At 48.0% G+C, this 19,536-nt stretch overlaps 1 protein-coding gene across 2 annotated transcripts in view; it reads left to right on the top strand.

Moving 5' to 3' along the window:
- The window catches only part of SCAPER (S-phase cyclin A associated protein in the ER), a 542,550-nt gene that overhangs the window by 47,482 nt on the left and 475,532 nt on the right, over positions 1–19,536 (top strand). For both annotated transcript variants that reach the window (XM_075345474.1, XM_075345473.1), the window contains exon 4: positions 17,930–18,127. In XM_075345474.1, coding sequence (XP_075201589.1) covers positions 17,930–18,127 — 198 coding nt within the window. The remainder of the gene's footprint in view (positions 1–17,929; positions 18,128–19,536) is intronic.

Below are 19,536 nucleotides of genomic sequence, written 5' to 3'. Positions count from 1 at the left end.
ACGAACCAGGGCTGTGTGTAACGAGCAGCGATCTCACAGCAGGGGCCAGATCGCTGCTCAGTGTCACACACAGCGAGATCGCTAATGAGGTCACTGCTGCGTCACAAAAAACGTGACTCAGCAGCGATCTCAGCAGCGATCTCGCTGTGTGTGAAGCACCCCTTAGACAAGGGAACACGCCTTTTTGGAGCCAGTCTAGAAAAGATTATTGCTGATGCAACAGGTGATAAGAGTACCCTTCTGCCTCAGGCTAGAGCTAGCTGCCATTTCAAAGGTACGGATTCTTGCAAATTCGTCCTTTTTGACAGTATATAGCCCCAGAGGTTCTCGTCTGTCAAGGTAGATTGTGTGCATCTAAGAGGGCTCCCTTTAGGCCTGTGCTCACCGGGCCTGGTGGTAAAACTTTTTCCAGAGGCACTGGGAGGATCAAGGCTTGACAAGCGGCCCCCGTTTGGGGATTCTCCCCTTGTGGGAGGTTGTCACTTCTTTCAGGAAGTATGGTTGGGAGCAGTCAATGATCTTTAGGTCAGAGTGTTTATCTCCTCAGGCTACAGAATAGAGTTCTCCATTCCACGAGATGGTTTTCTCAGGTCTTGTCCCCCCGCTTCACTCAGCATAACATCCAGTTTTGATTAAGCTATAACTTCCCTGGAGGGGCGAATGAAAGAGTCCCCCCCAGAATTGTTCAGGTTTTTTTTAATTCAAATCTTTTTATCCTCAAAAAAGATGGCTCCTTGCGTCTTAGGCTACTTTCACACTTGCGTTGAACGGTATCCGTTGCATTGCGTTGTGTAACGGATGCAACGGATGTGTTGCATATAGTGACACAACGGATGCAACGGATGCTGCAAAACAACGCAATTCGTTTTGATTTTTTTTTTTTTTTTTTTCCCGGTTTTACCAGCGGCAGACTATAGTGAACGATCAGCTGATCGTTCCCTGCAGCCGGCCGCTGGGTGATCAGCTGATTGCTCCCAGTAGCCGGCCGCCGGGTGATCAGCTGATCGCTCCCGCCCGCCGGGTGATCAGCTGATCGCTCCCGGCTGCCGGGTGATCAGCTGATCGCTCCCTGCAGCCGGCTGCCGGGTGATCAGCTGATCGCTCCCGGCCGCCGGGTGATCAGCTGATCGCTCCCGGCCGCCGGGTGATCAGCTGATCGCTCCCTGCAGCCGGCCGCCGGGTGATCAGCTGATCGCTCCCTGCAGCCGGCCGCCGGGTGATCAGCTGATCGCTCCCTGCAGCCGGCTGCCGGGTGATCAGCTGATCGCTCCCGGCCGCCGGGTGATCAGCTGATCGCTCCCTGCAGCCGGCCGCCGGGTGATCAGCTGATCGCTGTCACTTGCCGGCGCCCGGGCATGCCGGCGGGCGGGCGCTCAGCTGAGCGCTGTGACTTGCCGGCGGCCGGGCATGCTGGTGGCCGGTCATTCAGCTGAGCGCTGTCGCTTGCCGACGGCCGGGCGCTCAGCTGAACGTTCGGCCACCGCGAGCCAAAATAAAGTTTGATTTAAAAAAAAAAAAAAAAAAAAAAAAAAAAAAGAGCATGCGCAGTGAAATCCAGAGGATTCCGCTGCTCAAAATAACGTTACATGCTGCGTTCCTCCCGCTGGGCGGAAGCAACGGAGCGTCGCCCAGCGGAAGCAACGCAGCTCCTTTTGGTACAATCCGTCAACCATACAAGTCTATGGGAAACAGCGGAATCCGTTAACGGATTCCGCTGTTTCCCAAAAGGGCGGATTGTAACGGAAGGAAAATAACGCAAGTGTGAAAGTACCCTTATTCTAGACCTCAAGTGTCTCTACAAGTTGGCACAGATATATCATTTTAAGATGGAGTCGCTTCACTCTGTTATCATGTCCATGGAGACTGGTGAGTATCTATCTGCAATTGACATTCAGGATGCTTGCGTGCATGTACCGATTTTTCCGGCTCAGCAGCATTACCTTTGGTTTGCGATCAACCAGGAGCACTTTCAATTCAGGGCCACAACACCCAGAGTATTTTCAAAAATCTTGGCCGCAGTTATGGTACTCCTTCACTCCAAAGGAATAGTTGTAATCCTTTGTTTGGATGACATCCTTGTAAAGGTACCTATCTCGATTCATAACTTGTAGCATGTCTTACACACGCTGGACCAATTCAGGTGGGTTGTCACCCAGCAAAATCCACACTAGTTCCCACTCAGCGGTTACACTTTTTTAAGATGATTTTTAACACAGCTCGAGCGTCTGTCTTTCTCCCAAAGGCTAAGAGGCTTGCTCATCAATCCTCCTTCTCTACCCTAAGGCGCCCAGGCAAGCATTCCCTCTGTTTTTGCATGAGCATCTTGGATCAGATGGTGGTGACTTTCCAGGAAGTCCCATTCGGTCAGTTTCATTCAAGACGGTTGCAGAAGATTCTTCTCACTTTTTAGGACAGGCCATTACAGTCCCTGGATTGGCCTATTCGCCTTCCACTTCTCTGCCGCCAGTCCATTAGGTGGTTTTTAACCTTGCCTTTTCTGACGCAGGGACACACCTTCCGACCCATTAAGGGGCAGATCCTGACTATGGATGCCAGCCTTACTAGATTGGGGCACTTTTTTGTCGCTTCCCAGCCCAGGAAACATGCTACAGTCAGGAGATACATCTCCCAATCAATATTCTGGTGCTTTGAGTGATCCATCAGCTCTTCTTCATTGGCAGCACCTACTTCTAGGGTTGACAATCAAGATTCGGTCAAACAACGCTTATATCAACCGTCAAGGGGGAACAAGGATTCAGTCCACCATGATAGAGATAGCAAGGATCCTGGAATGGGCAGAAGACCAGATGCCCCTGACCGTGGCGGTTTATATTCCCAGTGTAGGCAATTAGGCGGCAAACTTTCTAAATCTCCAATGAATAGATCTAGGAGAATGGGCTCTTCTTCCAGAGGTGTTCAGTCAAATCTGTCAACGCCAGATATTGATATAATTGCTTCCAGGCTAAAATACAAAGTGGCAAAATTCATTGCAAGAACTCTGGACCTTCAGGCATGCGAGGCAAACGCTCTAGCGATTCCTTGCCTTCTGTTCTCGCTGCCAGAGGGGATTCCAGTTATTTCAGTGGCTCCAGATTGGCCTAGAAGCGCCTACTATTTGGATATCATCAAGCTTCTGGGCGACATTCTGCAACTTTTGATGGAGTGTCCAGATCTTTAATCCCAGGGTGCGTTCTTCTATCACAATTTTTCAGCTGCTCACTTTAACTGCATGGCTGCTGAAGCCAAGGTTTTAAGTAAGTCAGGTCTCTCAGAACCAGTCATTCAGTCAATGATCAGGGCACATAAACCTTCTTTGTGATGTATTTACCATCACACTTGGAAGGCATACTTTCTTTGGTGTGAGTGCACTAATACTTTTCCAGTGTCCTTTTCTTTGCTGATTCTGCTTTTTATTTTTTTGCAGTCTGGGTTGGAATCAGGGAATGCACTTAGGGGTGCTTCACACACAGCGAGCTCACTGCCGAGATCGCTGCTGAGTCACGCTTTTTGTGACGCAGCAGTGACCTCATTAGCGATCTCGCTGTGTGTGACAATGAGCAGCGATCTGGCCCCTGCTGCGAGATCGCTGCTCGTTACACACAGCCCTGGTTTGTTTTCTTCAAAGGCGCTCTCCCACTGTGACACACAGATCGCTGTGTGTGACAGCGAGAGAGCGACAAATGAAGCGAGCAGGGAGCAGGAGCCCACGTCTGACAGCTTGAGGTAAGCTTGTAACCAAGATAAACATCGGGTAACCAAGGTGGTTACCCGATATTTACCTTAGTTACCAGCCTCTGCAGCTCTCACGCTGCCTGTGCTGCCGGCTCCGGCTCTCTGCACATGTAGCTGCTGTACACATCGGGTTAATTAACCCGATGTGTACAGCAGCTAGGAGAGCAAGGAGCCAGCGCTAAGCAGTGTGCGCGGCTCCCTGCTCTCTGCACATGTAGCTGCATTACACATCGGGTTAATTAACCCGATGTGTACTGTAGCTAGGAGAGCAAGGAGCCAGCGCTCAGTGTGCGCGGCTCCCTGCTCCCTGCACACACAGCTAAGCGGTGTGCGCTGGTAACTAATGCAAACATCGGGTAACCATACCCAATGTTTACCTTAGTTACCAGTCTCCGCAGCTTCCAGACGGCGGCTCCGTGCAAGCGCAGCGTCGCTTGCACGTCGCTGCTGGCTGGGGGCTGTTCACTGGTCGCTGGTGAGATCTGCCTGTTTGACAGCTCACCAGCGACCATGTAGCGATGCAGCAGCGATCCTGACCAGGTCAGATCGCTGGTCGGATCGCTGCTGCATCGCTAAGTGTGAAGGTACCCTTAGTTTCCATCTTGGCTATCTTGTTTGAGAAGAGCAGCAGACCTGCATATCAAGTCTTTTGTCCAGTGAGTGGAGCATATCAAGCCTCCTTATTTGCCACCTCTCTATTCTTGGGATCTTAATCTAGTTTTGGAGGCTCTTCAGTTCCTCTGTTTGAGTGCATTAGAGAGATTTTGGCTCTTCTACTGTCCTATAAGGTGGCTTTCCTATAGCGATCACTTACATCTGAAGGGTTTCAGAACTGGCGGTCCTTTCTTACCATGCTCCCTACCTTGTTCTTCATCAGGATAAGGTTGTGCTGAGGCCGGTTGCGGCATTCCTGCCGAAGGTTGTCTCGTCCTTTCATCGTAATAAAGACATTGTCATGTCTACGTTTTGCCACTCTTTGTCTTACCCGATTGAGAAGATACTTCACAATCTGGATTTGGTCAAATCCGTATGTTGCTACTTGTTGGCCACATACCCGTTTAAGCCATCTGATTCTTTATTTGCCCTGCCAAACTGGCCTCAAAGGGATCAAGCTGCCTCAAAAGCAACTATTTCTCACTGTATCAGCATAGGTAAGGATGGTTAACCTCGGGGAGATCAACATCCAACACCGCGGAGACACCATCATGTGTTTCTCAACGCAGTGACACTAGAACAAGGCCCCCTGGAAAAATATGCAAAACAAGGATGCCGCGGAGACACCATCACATGTTTCTCAACGCTGGCAGGAAACTAGCCAGGTCTTTCACCGGGAAGGAATAACCACGGAAAGGGCAGTCTCCAGTCAAGGAAACCACCTATAACAAAACATGGTATCCATCCACAGACAGCTGTTTCGGGGTATTTGCCCCTCATCAGTGTGGAGTAGGAAACTGGCTAGTGGGAGCAATGCCTAGTCAAAGACTACATAGGTAAGGATAGTTGACCTCGGGGAGATCAACATCCAACACCGCGGAGACACCATCACGTGTTTCTCAACGCAGTGACACTAGAACAAGGCCCCCTGGGAAAATATGCAAAACAAGAATGCCGCGGAGACACCATCACATGTTTCTCAACGCTGGCAGGAAACTAGCCAGGTCTTTCACCGGGAAGGAACAACCTTCAGTTTTTCTCACTGTATCAGAACAGCCATTATTCAGGCTTACAAATAGAACATGGCACTCCCGTTCAGCATCAGGGCGCATTCTGCGTGGGCGGTGGGAGCTTTCTGGGATGTCCGTCACCAGGCTTTTGCTCGGCCAGTCTGTAAAGCAGCTACCTGGGCATCAGTTCATACTTTTTCAAAATTTTACAGGACCCAAAACTTTGCTTCAGCAAATGGAAGTTTGGGCTGGAAGATTCTGCAGGCAGCAATGGCTCAAGCTTACACTTGAGCCTTTCCAGTAAGTTCTGCAATTTCAACAGAATATTTACTTTTCTTTTTTCCACCCTAGTGACAGCTTTAGGACGACTCATGGTTCTGTGTCCCCCAATGGAGCGACAAAGAAAAGTAGCTTTTTGGTACTCGCCGTAAAATCTGTTTATTGTGAGTCTTCATTGGGGGACACAGCTCCCTGCCTTGGTTATCGGTTGGGTATGTATTTACGTTGTTCTTTTGTTCTACTTTCTCACAAAACTGAGGAAACTGGTTGCTAGAAGGCAAGGTATAGTCTGCTGATGAGGAACCAATTTTTAATTCTATGTAATACTATTATCAGTCTCCAGATGACAACAGACTATGCCCTTAGTTCTGTGACCCCCAATAAAGACTAATGAGAAACAGTGAGTACCAAAAATCAACTATTCCGGCTAGACGTGCTGACTAATGATGAGCCAGCACTATCATGCTCGAGTACTCTGTACTCTTAACGATTATTTGGAAGCTCGGACACGACTCGTGTACCAAGTATAATGGAAGTAAATGGGGAACTCGAGCATTTTTCTGGAAGATCTTCTCGCTCATCACTAATGCTGACCAAATGCCCTTTAAGGCCTCTGCCACACTTCAGGATTAAAAACGTACGTGTCTTACGTTCCGTTTTTCGGGTGTGTGTTCTGTTTTTGATGTACGTTTCTCCGGTACGTATGACATCTGTGTGATGGCGTATGCTTGCTGTGCGTGCGTTTTGAATGTCCGTATATGCGTGAGATACGTACATGTCATGTCCATGTGCAGTCCGTATGGAGTCCGTGTGTCTTGAGACATTAAAAAAATAAAAAAACACGGACCATACGGAAAACACACGTACATGGTCCGTGTCACTTACGTGCAGACACGAACCCATTGACTTTAGCGGGTCTCTGTCTGCGTGATGCCGAAGAAACGTGGACATGTCATCCGTGCAAAAAACCCGCACACACGTACAAACCACACGGACACACATTCCGTGTGGTTTTACGTGTGTGTGCCTGTTACCATAGGGTAACATTGGTGTACGTGTCTCCGTGCCGCCGGTACATGCAAAAAAGTACCAAACACGTACCGGCGGCCCGGATGTGTGTTGGAGGCCTAAAACAGTATCCTATGTTACATTTAAATATATGTAAACACATTATGTTGCATACAATGGCAAGTTTATGGTTATTACAGGCTCATGTTTTAGTGTATCCTGTATAATAGTGGCTGCAGAGCAGAATAAAAAATGTCTTTCATTTTCATTTAATTTCTTCTTTTTATTGGGTAGGTATTAGCAACCAAAATATTTGACTCCGAGTGAATTAATGAAGTAGGAGTTATCAGAAAGGTTTCCCTGGAGGCCTGTACTTCTTCCCCTTGTTTAACATTGCCCAATCATAAGCAGGCTGCAGAAACCGAGAAAAAGACACCCCCACAATAGCTTAGAGCAGTATGAGAGATGTAATGATAAGCTACCCGGAACTTCTGGTTTAGCCTTGTGCATCAAAAGAAAGTTGTGGGAATAAAGCATAGATGACTAACATATCTCAGATAAAGTCATAGCAGTCAGGGGGAAGGAGCAGCACAGCTGAATTTAGCAGTGTCATATTACAGCCCCTCTCATCAGCTCTCCTCCTCTCCTAGCACTGTCCTTTCTACAGTACTGCCCATGTCCCCACACTGCTTGTCTGGAAATGAAAGCGGTCAGTAATCACACTTATGTCTGTTATGCTCAGGCAGCTTGTAATCACTCTGCAGTGAGAGCAGCCTGACATCACATCTCACACAGGAGTAGTCTGTTCTGGGCTATTGTTGGGGCCTGGCTTTATTTCCCCTGTGTGTTTTTTGCCTGCTTATGATTGGGCAACGTCTTACAGTTTAAAGTGCACGCCCCAAGTGAAATCTGTCTGATAACACCCACACAGGCCTAATGACATTTAACTCTTTAGGTGCTAAAAACTTTGATTGCTAATATCTCTGCAATGAAGAGGCAAAATTAAAAAATATATATATATAAAAAAAAATTAAATATTTATTCTGTTCTGCATTGTATGTCCAGTGCAACAGGAAAGCTCTGGTGAAAGGTCCTCTTAAAATACAAAACAATAAAAACTATAGAAATAATAAAAGAAAAAAACGAGATTCTAAATACATTACTGCTAAACTGTTCACGGATGTACTGATCAACTGGTCACATTGACTTTATTGTAGATAATCCCTTGCTTATAGAACAAAATGTACTAAATAGATGTAAAGGGCCCGTCACACAATATCGCTAGCGAGCGTACCTGCCCCTGTCGTTTGTGCATCACGGGCAAATCGCTGCCCGTGGCGCACAGTATCGTCCTGAGCCGTCACACGGACTTACCTGCCTAGCGATGTCGCTGTGGCTGGCGAACAGCCTCCTTTCTAAGGGGGCGGTTCATGCGGCATCACAGCGGCGTCACTACGCGGCCGCCCAATAGAAGCGAAGGGGAGGAGATGAGCGGGAAGTAACATCCCACCCACCTCCTTCCTTCCTCATTGCCAGCGGCCGCAGGTAAGCTGTAGTTCGTCGTTCCCGAGATGTCACACAATTGCAATGTGTGCTGCCTCGGGAACGACGAACAACCTGTGACCTCAACAATGAACGATTTTTTGAAAATGAACGATGTGTCAACGATGGACGATTTGGTGAGTATTTTCCATCGTTAACGGTCGTTCATTGATGTCACACACAACGACCGTCGCTAACGAGGCCAGATGTGCGTCACGGAATCCGTGACCCCGGCGATATATCGTTAGATATGTCGTTGCGTGTGACGGGGCCTTAATGGCAATGATGTGATTGCTCATCTGCGGCCATTTAGAATGGACTATCCAGACAGGCTAATGAGAATTTCTATGTTCACAGAACGATCATTAATACTATTGTTCTGTGCCTGTAAAATATTGTCATTGTCGGCAGCATATGCTGCAGAGAACAGTTATTTTAATGTTGACATGAATTGTCCAGTCACTGGAAGAATGAGTGGTTACTAGTGCCTCTTTACATAGCTAAATGAGCCTTATGGGTATGTGCACACATTCAATACATGCAGCAGTGTAAAATACGCATGTTTTTGACTGTTTTCTGTATCTGTGCTTTAATGTATTATCTATATGTTTTTATTCCCATTCATTTGAATTGGTGAACACCGCAGAAAGAATGACGTGCTGCAGAGTCATACCTGCTTCAAATCTGCATGGAAAAAAAAAGCAGCACGTGCATGGGATTTCAGAAATGTCACTCACTTTGCTGGTGCATAATGCTGCAATTTTTGCAACAAAACCACGAGGGAAATAAAATACGGACAAAAAACGCGATGTGTGAACAAACCCTAACTCAGGCGCCTGACGACTCACCAGTTTGAGTGCAAAACGCCATAACGAAAGATGAATAAATCTCTATTTTCAACTTTTTGAATGATATTTTATGCGATTATATACAAAAATAACTAGAAAAAAATAAAATGTAAAGACTCCTAAACTAAAATCATAGCTATAACCTAAAGGCTTGTTCACACAGGGTGTTTTTGCGGTGTTTTTTTTCTTTTTGCATGATTTTTGCCTTAGGGGTACTTTGCACACTACGACATCGCAGGTGCGATGTTGGTGGGGTCAAATCGAGAGTGATGCACATCCGGTGTCGCTGTCGACATCGTAGTGTGTGAATCCTTTTACATACGATTAACGGGCGCAAAAGCGTCGTTATCATATCATCGGTGTAGGGTCCGACATTTCCATAATGCTGGTGCAGCGACGGTACGATGTTGTTCCTCGTTCCTGCGGCAGCACACATCGCTGTGTGTGAAGCCGCAGGAGCGAGGAACATCTCTTACCTGCGTCCCGTCTGCAATGCGGAAGGAAGGAGGTGGGCGGAAGGTTTACGTCCCGCTCATCTCCGCCCCTCCGCTTCTATTGGCCACCTGCCATGTGACATCGTTGTGACGCCGCACGACCCGCCCCCTTAGGAAGGAGGCGGGTCGCCGGCCAGAGCGACGTCGCAGAGCAAGTGAGTGCATGTGAAGCTGCCGTAGCGATAATGTGATTGCTGCCGATTAACCATGATTATGCCATGTCTGTATTGCACTGAATAAATCACCTGGTCACTCAGCTGGATCGCTTTCCTTCATTTCTCATTGCTGCCGTAGCGAACAAGATATCGCTGCTGTGACGGGGGCGGGGACTATCGCGCACGGCATCGCAGCATCGGCTTGCGATGTCGTAGTGTGCAAAGTACCCCTTAGGGGCACTTTGCACGCTGCGACATCGCAGGCCGATGCTGCGATGCCGAGCGCGATAGTCCCCGCCCCCGTCGCAGCTGCGATATCCTTGTGATAACTGCCGTAGCGAACATTATCGCTACGGCAGCTTCACATGGACTCACCCGTCCTGCGACCGTCGCTCTGGCCGGCGACCCGCCTCCTTATTAAGGGGACGGGTCGTATGGCGTCACTGCGACGTCACATGGCAGGCGGCCAATAGGAGCGGAGGGGCGGAGATGAGCGGGATGTAAACATCCCGCCCACCTCCTTCCTTCCGCATATCCTACGGAAGCCGCAGTGACGCCGGTAGGAGATGTTCCTCGCTCCTGCGGCTTCACACACAGCGAAGTGTGCTGCCGCAGGAGCGAGGAACAACATCGGACCGTCGCGTCAGCGTAATCATGGATTACGCCGACGCTGCACCGATGATACGATTACGACGCTTTTGCGCTCGTTAATCGTATCATCGAGCCTTTACACACTACGATGTCGCATGTGATGCCGGAAGTACGTCATTTTCAATTTGACCCCACCGACATCGCACCTGCGATGTCGTAGTGTGCAAAGCCCGCCTAAGTCTTATGCAAATCCATGATAATAAAACTCTGTCTTCAAAGTCCCAACAAATTTATCAGATTCCTGAAGGCACGCACGCACGCACGCACGCACGCACGCACGCACGCACGCGCACACACACACACACACACAGAACACCTTCATTTTTTTTCCTGACTGTTTTGTCAACCACCTTGGTTTTTGCTCAGTTTTTGAAAGAATCAGCATGTCACTTCTTTTCACTGTTTTAACCTTGGTTTTACCTTGGATTTTCACCCATGCAAATCAATGAGGAAGTGCAAAATCGCGGCAAAACCACAGGTTATTTCCTGACAATAGATGATATTTTGCCACAGAAAAAATTGGAGAAAAATGCCCTATGTGAACATAGCCTAACTGAGTTCTTCACCTTAGGAAACATTGTTTTGACATAAAGGGAATCGATCTCCAGGTTTTTGCTCCCCCATCTGAGAGCAGCATAATGTAGAGACAGAGACCCTGTTTCCAGCGGTATGGCACTTACTGAGCTGTTTGCTGTCATTTTGATAAAATCAATATTTTCTCTGCTGCAGATCTAACAGTTATACAGAGCTCATGAATATTCTGGACTACCTGGCATCACACCAAGTAGTCCTGTAATGATAATTACTACTGATTAAACAGTGATTTTATCAAAACTTCACTATGCAGCCGTATGCTGCTCTCAAATTAGGTGGCAAAAACCTGGTGACAGATTCCCTTTAAATGCAGGGAATCAGGGAAAAAAAATATATTTCTTTGTCGCTCCTAATTGGGAGACCCAGAGAATTGGGGTGTATAGCTATGCCTCCGGAGGCCACACAAAGTATTACACTAAAAGTGTAAAGCCCCTCCCCTTCAGCCTATACACCCCCCGTACTGCTACGGGCTCATCAGTTTTTATGCTTTGTGCGAAGGAGGTCAGACATCCACGCATAGCTCCACAGCTTAGTCAGCAGCAGCTGCTGACTATGTCGGATGGAAGAAAAGAGGGCCCATAACAGGGCCCCCAGCATGCTCCCTTCTCACCCCACTCTTGTCGGCGGTGTTGTTAAGGTTGAGGTATCCATTGCGGGTACGGAGGCTGGAGCCCACATGCTGCTTTCCTTCCCCATCCCTCAATTAGGGCTCTGGGTGAAGTGGGATCCCATCGGTCTCCAGGCACAGGAGACCGTGCTCCATCCACAGCTCCTGAGGACCCTGCTGGATAGGAGCCGAGTATCGTTCAGGGACATGGCCCTGCTACTTGGAGGTACTCTGTGTCCCCGTGGGGACCGCGCACAGCAACACTCCAGCATTGCTGGGTGTGCTAGTGCACCGGGGACAGCAGCGCTGGCTGCATTTGTGCCACTATACACTTCAGCGTCGCTGAGTGTGTTTGTGTCTTTCTTCCCGCCCCCAGCCCTGCCAGTCAGGGGAAGGGCGGGACGCTGTACAGGTCGGCAGCACTGAGGGCTGGAGCATGCTTTGCATACTCCACCCCCCTCACTCTGCACAGTGGGGCACCAGTTCCTGCACTTTTCTGGGTCACGCCCACGGCTCCCTCCTCTCCCCAGGACGCTGGCAGCCATTCCTCTCAGCTCTGCTAACGCTGGAGAGGAGAGACAAGCTCAAAGAGACCCAGGCAGGAATTCTGGTGCCCACACAAACGCTTTGCGCAGGCGGTAAGCAGCACCTGTGGTGCTGGCCCCACTAGTGCAGAAGTGTATTTATAGTTTATATGATTATAGTCTATACTTTACACTGTATGGTGCACTGTTGATTTGTGGCTATATACCCTCCTGTATTGCTCAGAGGAGACAACAGCATGTCGTCCACAAATAGCAAGGGTGCCAAAGCACAGACTTACTATGCTGCCTGTGCAGCATGTACGGCTATACTGCCGGCAGGTTCCACTGACCCTCATTGTGTGCAATGCTCGGCCCCTGTGGCACTTTCTCAGCCAGAGCCTCTGGTAAGGGTGGCCCAGGGAGAACCACCTGTTGACACTGTCCAGGTGACAGGGACGGAGTTTGCAGTTTTTACTGAAAGACTTTCTGAGACTATGGCTAAGATATTAGAAGCCTTGCAGTCCAGGCCGGCATCTCAAGCCAGGGGCACTGTGGAATCATTGTCCCCTGGTTCCCCTCAGTGGGAACAGCAATGTCTTCCCGGGGTGTCCCATGGAGGAGGTAGCTGATCAGGATTCTGATCCTGAGGCCGCTCTCAACCTTGATACTCCTGATGGGGACGCCATAGTGAATGATCTTATCGCGTCCATACATCAAATGTTGGATTTTTCTCCCTCGGCTCCTCCAGTGGAGGAGTCAGCCTCTCAGCAGGAGAAATTCCGTTTCAGGTTTCCCAAGCGTACAAGGAGTATGTTTCTGGACCACTCTGACTTCAGAGAGGCAGTCCAGAAACACCGAGCTTGTCCAGATAAGCGTTTTTCCAAGCGCCTTAAGGATACACGTTACCCTTTCCCCCCTGACGTGGTCAAGGGCTGGACTCAGTGTCCCAAGGTGGATCCTCCAATCTCCAGACTGGCGGCTAGATCCATAGTTGCAGTGGAAGATGGAGCTTCACTCAAGGATGCCACTGACAAACAGATGGAGCTCTGGTTGAAATCCATCTATGAAGCTATCGGCGCGTCTTTTGCTCCAGCATTCGCAGCCGTATGGGCACTCCAAGCTATCTCAGCTGGTCAGGCGCAAATTGACGCACTCACACGTACGTCTGCGCCGCAGGTGGCGTCCATAACCTCTCAAACGTCGGCATTTGCGTCCTACGCTATTAATGCTGTCCTGGACTCTGCGACCCGTACGGCGGTTGCAGCCGTCAATTCGGTGGCAATACGCAGGGCCTTGTGGCTGCGGGAATGGAAGGCAGATTCGGATTCCAAAAAGTGCTTAACTGGATTGCCATTTTCTGGCGACCGTTTGTTTGGTGAGAGATTGGATGAAATCATCAAACAATCCAAGGGAAAGGAAACATCCTTACCCCAGGCCAAACCAAAAACACCCCAACAGAGGAGGGGACAGTCGAGGTTTCGGTCCTTTCGGGGTACGGGCAGGTCCCAATTCTCCTCGTCCAAAAGGCCTCAGAAGGATCAGAGGAACTCCGACGCATGGCGGTCTAAATCACGCCCTAAAAAGACCGCCGGAGGTGCCGCTACCAAGGCGGCTTCCTCATGACTTACGGCCTCCTCACACCGCATCCTCGGTCGGTGGCAGGCTCTCCCGCTTTTGCGACACCTGGCTGCCACAAGTAAAAGACCGTTGGGTGAGATACATTTTGTCTCACGGTTACAGGATAGAGTTCAGCTCTCGTCCTCCGACTCGATTCTTCAGAACATCTCCGCCTCCCGAGCGAGCCGAGGCTCTTCTGCAGGCGGTGGGCATTCTGAAGGCAGAAGGAGTGGTGGTCCCGGTTCCTCTTCAGCAACAGGGTCACGGTTTCTACTCCAACCTGTTTGTGGTTCCAAAGAAGGACGGGTCCTTCCGTCCTGTTTTGGACCTAAAACTGCTCAACAAACACGTAAGGACCAGGCGGTTCCGGATGGAATCCCTCCGCTCCATCATCGCCTCAATGTCCCAAGGAGATTTCCTAGCATCGATCGATATCAAGGATGCTTATCTCCACGTACCAATTGCTCCAGAGCATCAGCGCTTCTTGCGCTTCGCCATAGGAGACGAACACCTTCAGTTCGCGGCACTGCCGTTCGGCCTGGCGACAGCCCCAAGGGTTTTCACCAAGGTCATGGCTACAGTAGTTGCGGTCCTCCACTCTCAGGGTCACTCAGTGATACCTTACTTAGACGATCTGCTGGTCAAGGCACCCTCTCAAGAGGCATGCCAACACAGCCTCAACGTTACTCTGGAGATTCTCCAGAGTTTCGGGTGGATCATCAATTTTCCAAAGTCAAATCTGACACCGGTCCAATCACTGACATATCTTGGCATGGAGTTTCATACTCTTCCAGCGATAGTGAAGCTTCCGCTGGACAAACAGCGTTCACTACAGACAGGGGTACAATCTCTCCTTCAAGGTCGGTCACACCCCTTGAGGCGCCTCATGCACTTCCTGGGGAAGATGGTGGCAGCAATGGAAGCAGTTCCTTTCGCGCAGTTTCACCTGCGTCCTCTTCAATGGGACATCCTACGCAAGTGGGACAGGAGGCCGACGTCCCTAGACAGGAACGTCTCCCTCTCTCAAGCAACCAAAGCTTCCCTTCGGTGGTGGCTTCTTCCCACCTCATTATCGAAAGGAAAATCCTTCCTACCCCCATCCTGGGCGGTGGTCACGACGGACGCGAGCCTGTCAGGGTGGGGAGCAGTTTTTCTCCACCACAGGGCTCAGGGTACGTGGACTCAGCAAGAGTCCTCACTTCAGATCAATGTTCTGGAGATCAGGGCAGTGTATCTTGCCCTAAAAGCGTTCCAGCAGTGGCTGGAAGGCAAGCAGATCCGAATTCAGTCGGACAACTCCACAGCGGTGGCTTACATCAACCACCAAGGTGGGACACGCAGTCGGCAAGCCTTCCAGGAAGTCCGGAGGATTCTGCTGTGGGTGGAAGCCACAGCATCCACCATATCCGCAGTTCACATCCCGGGCGTAGAAAACTGGGAAGCAGACTTTCTCAGTCGCCAGGGCATGGACGCAGGGGAATGGTCCCTTCACCCGGACGTGTTTCAGGAGATCTGTTGCCGCTGGGGGATGCCGGACGTCGACCTAATGGTGTCACGGCACAACAACAAGGTCCCAACATTCATGGCTCGATCTCAAGATCACAGAGCTCTGGCGGCAGACGCCTTAGTTCAGGATTGGTCGCAGTTTCAGCTTCCTTATGTGTTTCCTCCTCTGGCTCTGTTGCCCAGAGTGTTACGCAAGATAAGGGCCGACTGCCGCCGCGCCATCCTCGTCGCTCCAGACTGGCCGAGGAGGTCGTGGTACCCGGATCTGTGGCATCTCACGGTCGGCCAACCGTGGGCACTGCCAGACCGACCAGATTTGCTATCTCAAGGGCCGTTTTTCCATCTGAATTCTGCGGCCCTCAACCTGACTGTGTGGCCATTGAGTCCTGGATCCTAGCGTCTTCAGGATTATCTCAAGAGGTCATTGCCACTATGAGACAGGCTAGGAAAACAACGTCCGCCAAGATTTCCTCCCTAAGGTGGTATCCCCTTTTCATCTCAATCAGGACATCTCCTTACCCTCGTTTTGTCCTCATCCAGTTCACCAATGTGAAAAGGATTTGCACTTGTTAGATCTGGTGAGAGCACTCAGACTCTACATTTCTCGTACGGCGCCCCTGCGCCGCTCCGATGCACTCTTTGTCCTTGTCGCTGGCCAGCGTAAAGGGACACAAGCTTCCAAATCAACCCTGGCTCGGTGGATCAAGGAACCAATTCTCGAAGCTTACCGTTCCTCGGGGCTTCCGGTTCCCTCAGGACTGAAGGCCCATTCTACCAGGGCCGTGGGAGCGTCCTGGGCCTTGCGACACCAGGCTACGGCTCAGCCGGTGTGTCAGGCAGCTACCTGGTCGAGCCTGCACACTTTCACGAAACACTATCAGGTGCATACCTATGCTTCGGCAGATGCCAGCCTAGGTAGGCGAGTCCTTCAGGCGGCAGTTGCCCACCTGTAGGACGGAGCCGTTACGGCTCTATTATGAGGTATTATTTACCCACCCAGGGACTGCTTTTGGACGTCCCAATTGTCTGGGTCTCCCAATTAGGAGCGACAAAGAAGAAGGGAATTTTGTTTACTTACCGTAAATTCCTTTTCTTCTAGCTCCAATTGGGAGACCCAGCACCCGCCCCTGTTTTGTATACACATGTTGTTCATGTTAAATGGTTTCAGTTCTCCGATATTCCTTCGGATTGAATTTACTTTAAACCAGTTTATAATTTTTTCCTCCTTCTGGCTTTTGCACCAAAACTGATGAGCCCGTAGCAGTACGGGGTGTGTATAGTCTGAAGGGGAGGGGCTTTACACTTTTAGTGTAATACTTTGTGTGGCCTCCGGAGGCATAGCTATACACCCCAATTGTCTGGGTCTCCCAATTGGAGCTAGAAGAAAAGGAATTTACGGTAAGTAAACAAAATACCCTTCTTTTCATCAAGATATTTGCACTATTTGCATTCTACAATCTCTGAATTTCATTGTTTTTTTGTGGGTTTTTTTTTGCCAGCTTCAGATTAAGTTAACTGACAATCCGTCAGTGAGTTTGTTCTGGTTATCTGACTGGAGAGTTTGTAATTTTTTTCTGTCCTCTTCTAAGCTCCTCTCAGTTGATTTTTTACTACAGACCACATCAAAGTTAAATGTGCAGGAAACATAGAGCCTGTAAAATCCCAAATTATGTAAAATTTGTAATAAAACCCAATTGTAAAATATTTTATTCTTTTAACCCCAAAGGTGAACAACCCCTTAACGTATACATGTAGTACATTAAATTATAATACTTTTTGTATGAAATTGCAATTTAAAGGAACCAATAACAAGGATTTTCGTATATAACCTAAAGCCAGTGCTATACTGGCACTATCAGACTGATTCTATACATATCTTTAGTGGTCCGCTCGGATGTGTAGGTTTTGAAACCCAAGAAAGTAAAGTTTATAAAATCGGCAGTTTCTTGAGTGACAGCAGCTGAGGATCAGATAGTATTCAGAGTTATCCCCTTCCTCTGTTAGAATTAGCATAAGTATTATACAAACGATTCACTTTTTCCCTTGCAGGACCTGTGTGAGGTCATACCCATGTGACCAAAAGGGGCGGGGCCTCAGCCAAAAGAAAAATGTTGCTTTGTGGTATCAGCTTTGTTGGCTGAGGCCCCGCCCCTTCTGGTCACATGGGTATGACCTCACCACAGCTCCTGCTAGGTCGATTGTATCATGCTTATGCTAATTCTAACAGGGGGATGGGATAATTATGAATAACCCCAGATGTTATCTGATCCTCAGCTGCTGTCACTCAAGAAGCTGCTGATTTTATAAACTTTACTTTCTTGTGTTTCAAAACCTAAATATCCGAGCTGATCACTAAATGTATGTATAGAATTAGCCTGATAGTGCCAGTATAGCACTGGCTTTAGGTTATATACAAAAATCCTAGTGATTAGTTCTCTTTAAAGAACAATACATTTAAGTGTATGTATGTATGTATGTATACATATATATATTATTTTTTTTTTCTTACTTTTTGTAAAGTTGAACACTAATAACACAAAAATAAGTATGTAAATGTGAGTTGTGAAACCTCTTTGTGCAGTAAATCATCATTATCACATGCAGTATAGCCCATTTTTCTTCTTTTCCTCATACGTGTGTAATTCACATTTATCTGTTCTTTTTTTCTGGAGAGCTGAGTCTTTAGCTGTCATGTCTTTATTTCACAGAATATCTCCTTGCATTGCAAATTGAATGTTAACTCTGCAAATGACAAAAATCAAGACAAAAGCCCATCCAAGACGAGACTTCCTCGGAAAGTGGATCTTCGGGCTCGATATTGGGCATTTCTCTTTGACAACCTTCGGAGAGCTGTGGATGAAATCTATGTCACTTGTGAATCCGACCAGAGTGTTGTGGAGTGCAAGGTAATCCATCATTTTATCTGCAGACACAGAATTACATGCATGGTCGTGCTCCAAGGCAGGGCTGTGGAGTCGGAGTCGGAGTCGTGGAGTCGGAGTCGGAGTCGGAGCTCATTTTGGTGGAGTCGGAGTCGGAGTCGGAGTCGGTATAAAATGCACCGACTCCGACTCCTAAAATATATAATAAATTGGGGACAGGAGTGCAATGCAGAATGTGCTGAATATTTTACTAAATAACAACATTTAGTATAATGCTTATATTTAAGTGAAAAATTTATTGTAGTACAATGTGAACATCAGACATTTAATTGTTTTTATGATACAATAATCAAGATATTTGGATAGAACATAAAATATTTATTGGAATACAACTTTAGAACACAAAAAAACTAATAAATTGTAAATATGTAATATATATAATATATATATATATATACAGTGTATATACACACACACAAGATATATATGTAATCTACTGTATATTACATAGTGTATTACATATTTACAATTTATTACAGTTTTTTGTGTTCTAAAGTTGTATTCCAATAAATATATTTTATGTTCTATCCAAATATCTTGATTATTGTATCATAAAAATTATTAAATGTCTGATGTTCACATACACATATTCATGTACTACAATAAATTTTTCACCTAACTATAAGCAATATATGTAGGAGTCGGAGTCGGAGTCGGAGCCGGAGTCGGAGTCGGTGCAAGAGAATTTGAGGAGTCGGAGTCGGAGTCGAAGGTTTGGCTTACCGACTCCACAGCCCTGCTCCAAGGTTGTATTCACCTTTTGAAAGATGTTTACATGGAGATGTTGTTCTGTGGTGATTTTATTAAAGGGGTCTTCCCAAAATCAACACTTATAACCTCTCTGGAGGACCGGCCAATGTCTTCTGGCTGTGATGAAAAGAGTTGGCCCTTTTATCTCTTTTTAAAACCCGATGTATTGGGGCATAATATGGTGGCACTTATTATTACTGGTTCTCCTCACAGTCTTCACAGCTCTCCTGCCTACAATTAGGCTACTGATGGAGAAGCATACGACCAGACCAATCCATCACTACTCTTCAATTAGAAAACAGATTTCCCATGTCTTGTTTTTTTAGCTGGAGGAGGCTAAAGTACAGGTCTGGTCGCAGGCTGCTCCATCAGCAGACATTTTGTGGACTTGAGAGCTGTACAGTCTGTGTGGTTGAGGAGAACCAGTAATATTAAGTGCCACAAAATCATGTCGGCAACATTGGCCAACCCTTTTAATCAGACAGTTGTTTCTTTCCTTCATAAACTCATAAACTGCCTTCTTCAGTGTTTGAGTCATCTCAAGAAGAGATGGAGACAAATGGCCTGAAGCTGTCTAACCAAAGAGGACCTGTCACCAGGTCAAAAGTGGACAGATTTCACTC

Source organism: Anomaloglossus baeobatrachus, chromosome 4 (genome assembly GCF_048569485.1).
Source record: "Anomaloglossus baeobatrachus isolate aAnoBae1 chromosome 4, aAnoBae1.hap1, whole genome shotgun sequence".
NCBI lineage: Eukaryota > Metazoa > Chordata > Amphibia > Anura > Aromobatidae > Anomaloglossus > Anomaloglossus baeobatrachus.
The sequence above is the reverse complement of the archived record's forward strand: the minus strand, read 5'-3'. Positions and strand labels throughout refer to the sequence as shown.